Source organism: Cynocephalus volans, chromosome 1 (assembly GCF_027409185.1).
Source record: "Cynocephalus volans isolate mCynVol1 chromosome 1, mCynVol1.pri, whole genome shotgun sequence".
NCBI classification, from domain to species: Eukaryota; Metazoa; Chordata; class Mammalia; order Dermoptera; family Cynocephalidae; genus Cynocephalus; species Cynocephalus volans.
Genome location: NC_084460.1, coordinates 79,337,137 through 79,343,509, shown reverse-complemented (window position 1 = coordinate 79,343,509; position 6,373 = coordinate 79,337,137). Strand labels below are relative to the sequence as shown.

The window sequence follows — 6,373 nt, the reverse complement described above, 5'->3', positions numbered from 1 at the left end:
TCTTTAAAAATGACATTTGTATTAAAAGTCATAAAATGAAGAGACAATGATTAAACGCAAGGAATTAAAAATTACAATTAGAATTCTCTTAGTACATCACAACAGTAAAATTTTGCTCTTTGCTTCTGGAGGAACACCCTATAACAGACAGTCAAAAGAAATTAAAATATAAAAGGGGAGCTGAATACCTGAAAATTTGAACAAAATAAAGCCAAAAAAATTGGGAAAGCTCAATGCAAGGCAGAAATTACATTTTAAAGGCTGAAAATAATAAAGAAATTCACTGAACAACAGGCCCTATTGTCCTGGCTCCTTCAGGAAGATTACTGAAAGGAAATTGGGCAGAGATTTGGGGAACAGCAGATTCTGGGATACAGAGGGAAGTTCACAGGTTGGCACCGGCTGGAACAGCTGAGTTTTGAAGGCACTCTGCAGACACAGGGGTGCTGGGAGCCCTGAATCACATTTACAAAGTCTTTGTACTGTATTTTAAAAAGCTAGTCATTAAAATCTGTTACTGCCAACCACAAAAAAAAAAAAAAAAAAAAAAAAAAAAACACCCAAAAAGCTAAACTTAAAAAAATACACACACACAATAGTACACACAAAATGTGCAGGTCTGTAACATTTTTTTCACAGCTGATAAAAAAGAAAATACTACCATTATCCCCCAGACTCCCCTTTAATACAGTAGGTAAACAAAATAGATTTTTTTCCCCCACAAATATCAGCAGACACTTTCTGGCACCCCACACTGTATTGGCATCAGTGTTAACAGTCCCAGTTCAGATGTGCAATACTTCAGATTGGATACACTGTAACAAGAATCCAACTTTGCATAGACATCCTCAGAATCGCAATCAGTCATGGGGTTGCCCTTCCAAGCTGGCAGAAAAGGAACCCGATCTTAATTTCCAACTACTCCTGGAAAACAAGGAAAAAACCAAAAGTTTCTTCCTCTGCTCCTGCTCCTTCATATATGGTTCTCCCGGACTTCCTTCCATGTATGTAAAACTTAGAACTAGAAAACGGTTGTTGACCAAAACATAAAAAATAAAAAAAAACATCTTTCCACCTTCTCTTCCTTTTTCTCCATCTTCTCCACCCCCACCCCCACCCCCCAGGCTGAAACTTTTGCTTGCCGGGTATCAAGCTGCTAATGCAGTACCCTAACGGTTACTTTAAACGGGGAAATAACTTGTCAACCAAAACTGAATGAGAAACGTACAAGCTGCAAAGAGCCACATTCCCATCAGGGTCTCGGATGGTCAAGACGGGACACCCCCTCGGACACAGGGCGGAGGCAGGAGATGCCGGCCTCGGAGGCCAGCGGGGTTCCCGGGACACCCCGGCCGATGCAAAGTCGTCTCCAACCTCAAAGCAAGAAGACAAATCACATTTAGAGTCGGGTGCGTTTGGCTTTTGTGCGCGGCGCGCAGCCGGCCGGCGCCTCAGAGGATCACGCAGGCCGAGCAGCAGCCCTCGTCGCCGTTGGGCTGCGCCGCGTAGTTCATCTGCCGCACGATCTCGGCGAACAGCTCGTCCACCGAGGCTTTGTTTTTGGCCGACGTCTCCATGAAGGGGCAGCTCCACTCCTCGGCCAGGGCCTTGCCCTCGCCGTAGGAGACCTCGCGCTCGCCCTCCAGGTCCACCTTGTTGCCCACCAGGATCATGGGCACCCGCTCGTACCGCTTCACGCGGATGATCTGGTCCCGCATGGGCTTGATGTCCTGGAAACTCTGCTGGTTGACGAGGCTGTAGACGAGGATGAAGCCCTGGCCGTTCTTGATGTACAGGTCCCGCATGGACGCAAACTGCTCCGTGCCCGCCGTGTCCAGGATCTCCAGCACCGACGGCGACGAGTCCACCTCGATCTCCTTGCGGTAGAAGTCCTCGATGGTGGGGTCGTACTTCTCGATGAAGGAGCCGGTCACGAACTGCACGGTGAGCGCGGACTTGCCCACGCCGCCCGAGCCTAGCACCACCACTTTGTACTCTCTCATGGCTCCGTCAGCGCTCTCGCCGCGCCTCCAGGGCCCCGTCGGGGCTGCGAGCCGGGGAAAGCAGAGCTTGTCGGCTAGACCTCTCTTCCTCTTCCTCAGCTCCGCAGGAAAAACCCAGCAGAGGGTGGCCGGGGAGCACGGGGGCCAGAATCACCGAGCGGGGGCCGGGCGCCGCGCCGGCCGACAGCGGGCGGCGGTGCGTTTCTGGGGCGCGGACCCGGGGCCCCCGCAGCAGTCCTCGGCTGTGGCGGCGGCCGTAGCCCTGGCTGCACACCGGGAGGACAATGCCGGCAGCCCGTGCGAGGCGACGGCTGGAGCTCCTCGCCGCGGCAGCCCGGAAGGGCGGGAAGCGGTGGCGGCGGGCTGCGGAGGCGGCTGCTAATTGCGCGTCGGACCGGGAGGCGCGTGGCATGAGTCCCCGCAGAACGTGTGCCCACCGCCGCGGCCCATCGCACTCTCTCCCGCAGCCTCCTCTGGGCAAGGGCTTCCTACTCGCCGCGCGCAGCCCAGCCCACCCCGCCCCGGCGAGCATGCCCAGTGAGCAGCGGGCCGGCCCCGCCCGAATTTCCGCTCCTGGTTTTCCGTGGCGCTGGAGGGGGCGGGGCCAGAGGGGCGGGGCTCGCGATTTGGGTCCAGAGAAGCGGATTCCGAACGGCACGAGTCTGGGATCGGGATGAGAAGTGTGTGGGGCTGGGAACACTCCGAAGGGAAACGGAGGCCGCCTTCTACACGGCTCGGGGGTGGGGTGGGGTGGGGTCCGTGCACCAGGGCGGCAACTCTCCGACCATCATGAGGGCGCGGCGAGCCGCCTCAGGGATAGGGTGGGCTGTGTTCTTGCCAACTCCGGTTGTCCAAGGCCTGCGGACGCCATGCCCCGAGCCCCGGGCGGGTGTGGTCGGGGCGGAGAACCGCAGGGCGTTTTGGCGCGGCGGCTGGCGAGAGCGGGTAGGGTGCATGCCCGCCCCCACGCACAGCTCTCTCTAAACCGTTCGCCACAGAAACGCTACGCCGCCCTCTCCGGCCGGCTCTTCCGCCCTGCATCCCCCGGACAAAGAAAACAGGAGGAACCCTGGGCCTGAAACGCTGTCCCAATAGGGCAGCGGTAGTCTCTGGCACCCTGTATTCTCTTCGCAGGGTCCTGACGGGGCCCGCCCTCCTCCCCACTCGGCTGTGACCAAAACCCGGAGGTCGGACGTAATCCCAATCCGGAAGCCTCAGCGGCGGCCCCCGCAGTTACTCTGGGCATGCTCAGTCCGTAGAGCAGGTTTCGGGTTTGGAAGTAGGAAGCTTGCGCACCGCACACCCACACTTCTGCTCAAATTACCTCTCCCAGACTCCGCACTCATTGGTCCCGGGGCGCGAGTCTCACACCCCCAAGTGTGCTCCCATTGGCTGCCGCCAAGGTTTTATCAGTTTGGGCTGCTTCATTGGCTGAAAAGTAGCCTCCGCTCGCGATTGGTTATTTATAGAGCCTGAGTTGAGAGGCGGAGGCACAGCTGTTCTTTCTCTGCCGCTCCCCGCCCCCTCCCTCCCACGTCCCCACCCCAGTCGTTTGGAAGCGAGGAGCGAAAAAAGAAGAGGAATTTAGGCGGAGAGCTCAGAACTAAATATAGTCTTTTGTTGGTGTTTTCGAGAGAGTCTGACTTCTCGGTGCCCAGTCACGACTGTCCCTTAAAGGGAGCAGAAAGGGCTGATTACAGTTCTTGTTCCTCAAGAAACAGCAAAGTTGCCAAGTTTCTTGCAGGGAGGGGACGGGATAGGATGAGGAATGGGCCACTTGGAATTGGTTTCAGCCACAGGGGTGGGGGATGTCCGGGCTTGCCTCTTAGGAAGCGTCTTTGCTGTGGGGCGTGCAGTTGCCAGATTCGGCTGGGCTCGCGCTCAGGAGGTGCCAGGGAGATGCCCCGACTTGTTCCCAGTCTCGTCGCTCCTCGCTGAGGAGAGACGTCAGGACCTGTCTGCAGACTGAGCGCCGGCGCGCGAGCCCGGGGGCGGAGGCTGGGGAGGGGGCGTCAGCCCCGGCGCCCTGTCCTGCCTTTATTGTCCGACCCCCCTGCCACCGCTTTTTGACCGTCCGTAGGGGAGGGATGAACCCGGGCAGTGTGCTAACACTTGGTTTCAGTTCCTAGTCCCACCGTGACTCACAGCCACGTCTGCGAGGTGACTTTCTCCAGCCCTCTGGTTGTATCTCCTAACGTGCTCTTCCGCAGCGTCCCTTGGGCACGGGACCAGGAGGGACGTGGGCAGCAGCCAACGCCTTGGGTGGGGTGGGTGGTGCCCAACCCCGAGCCCGGCCAGCCATTTGGTGAAGAGAGGGCTTTCACCTTGACTGTCAGGGTGCTTGGGAATAATTGTGTGTCTGTAATTCTCCAAGAAACCTCTCTCTGAGGCAGATTCCCCGCCAACATTTACCCAGTTGAATGTCTGCAAAGCGTTTTATGCGTACTATCTCAGTAACTCCTTGTAATAGTTATTGTTATACCCATTTTGAAGATGAGGAAACTGAGGCCCTGAGATGTTCAGTAACTTGCCTGAGATTTCACAGCTGGAGAGTGGCCAAGCTAAATTCTAGCCCAGGTGTTTGGCTGCAGAGCTGGGTCTCAACCACTAAGCCTAGTGCCTTCTCACAGGAAAATTCCCGAATTTTACTCTTTCTTAGGTTGAACCTAGAGGCAGTGTGAACAGACTAGCTCTTAAACCCAAGCAAGAGGGACCTCTGCCCGTGGCCACCTTCTGGCTCTTTTCTGGCAGTGTCTCTTCCCACAGGGTCAAGATGATGGCCCATCAGGAGTCTAAACCCTTTCCTAGACCGTGTTCCAGGTAGTCACAGCCCTGGAATTCCTGCCCAAATCCTGTCAAACCCACTTCCAGGATCCACCTGAGACTCTGTACTCACTCCTGTGTTCAAGAAATGGCTCTTTTTGGGGGTGTGGACTGTGATTGGACCTGTACGCTGAGGTGTGCACTCCCAGGTGCTTTGGGCACCTCCTGGTGCAGAAAGAGACATTAATTGGGGCCAGCTTTCTCTTCCCTGACACTTTCCAGCCTGGCCCTTGGAAGAGTCCAAGAATTCGTAATTTACACCTGACTGCCCAGGTCCTTGTGAACAGGTATTTGTCAAGGTGGAAGAATAGATCATATTTTGTTTAACAGTGTTATCTTGGTTTATAACTTAAATACTTACATTAATGTTATGTGGACCCTTATTTATACTCTTGCCCCAAAAGGTGTGGTTCTCGGTATGATATAGAAGAATATACTTTCTGCTTATGAGGTCTGGTATCTAATCTCAAGTATTGTATTTTAGTTATTACCTGGGGCCTTGGGCAAGTCCCTTAAGCTCTCCTGACCTTAGTTTCCCTATCTGTAAAATGGTGATGATAAAATTTTCCCTATCTAACTAGCCACAAGAGGAACCTTGGAGAGAATCTAGTCACCAAACCCCTCATTTTACAGCAGAGAAAACTGTGCAGAATTAGAACCCTGCTGTTCTGGCTGCCCTTTGTATGGTGCCAGGCTGTCCGCAGGGATAATAATTAACAGATAATGGATGTAAACATGCTTTGAAAGCTGTAGCACCTCTTACATGCATCAAATTACTACCTCACTACCCAGATCCAGGTAGCCTGATGCCACATCTGGAAGAGACCAGGACTCCAAGTGATGGGTATTATTGAAGCTTGTTGGGCTCTTAAGTACCAGAAAGATGCTACAGTTTGAATACTTTCTATTAGGGATTCTTCAGTAGCAATTTTTATTACTACGCTCAGATGGTCTCCCACAGAAATATGTACATTGGGACTTGGGGATTCAAAATGAAACAATGAAAATTACTGATGTACAAATTTTTAAGGTTGGTCACTTCCTGCAATGAAATCTGTTATGAGTCTTTTTGTACCCCTGCTTACAGCATGAATCATTATCTATCCTGTACTATAATTATTTACATATCTAAATCTGGTCACCCTAAGCTGCATGTGAATTACTTGAGGACAGATCCATGTCTGGTTTAGCCACCTTGTTCCCTCATAGCATGTAGTACACTAAGAGGCCCTCAATAAATATTTATTGATGAATGTTTGGATAGTATTGTATTCCTTTTCCAAACTCTTTGTGGTAAGAGATTGTATCAGTCATTGGTGAGACATAACAATTCCTGGACCAATAGAAAAGTATATACCAATGGCTGGCTGGTTATCTCAGATGGTTAGAACGTGGTGTTGATAACCCCAAGGTCAAGGGTTGGGATAACTGTACTGGCCAGCTGCTGGAAAAAAAAAAAATATTTACGAATGTTTCAGTCTCCCTGAGTCATAAAGATGCTGGAGTGAACAAAGTCTACATTTATTTGGTTGGAAATACTAAATCAG

The 6,373-nt window shown here is 52.5% G+C and overlaps 1 protein-coding gene across 1 annotated transcript; it reads right to left on the bottom strand.

Moving 5' to 3' along the window:
- Positions 1 to 562: 562 nt before the first annotated feature.
- Positions 563 to 2,003, bottom strand: RAP2B (RAP2B, member of RAS oncogene family). The gene has a single exon (XM_063111035.1). The coding sequence runs from the start codon at positions 2,001 to 2,003 to the stop codon at positions 1,452 to 1,454; it is 552 nt and encodes a 183-aa protein (XP_062967105.1). The 3' UTR covers positions 563 to 1,451.
- Positions 2,004 to 6,373: the final 4,370 nt, after the last annotated feature.

Bases quoted from the DNA above. Each gene is read 5' to 3' on its own strand.
- RAP2B (XM_063111035.1), bottom strand. From the start codon at position 2,003: ATGAGAGAGTACAAAGTGGTGGTGCTAGGCTCGGGCGGCGTGGGCAAG.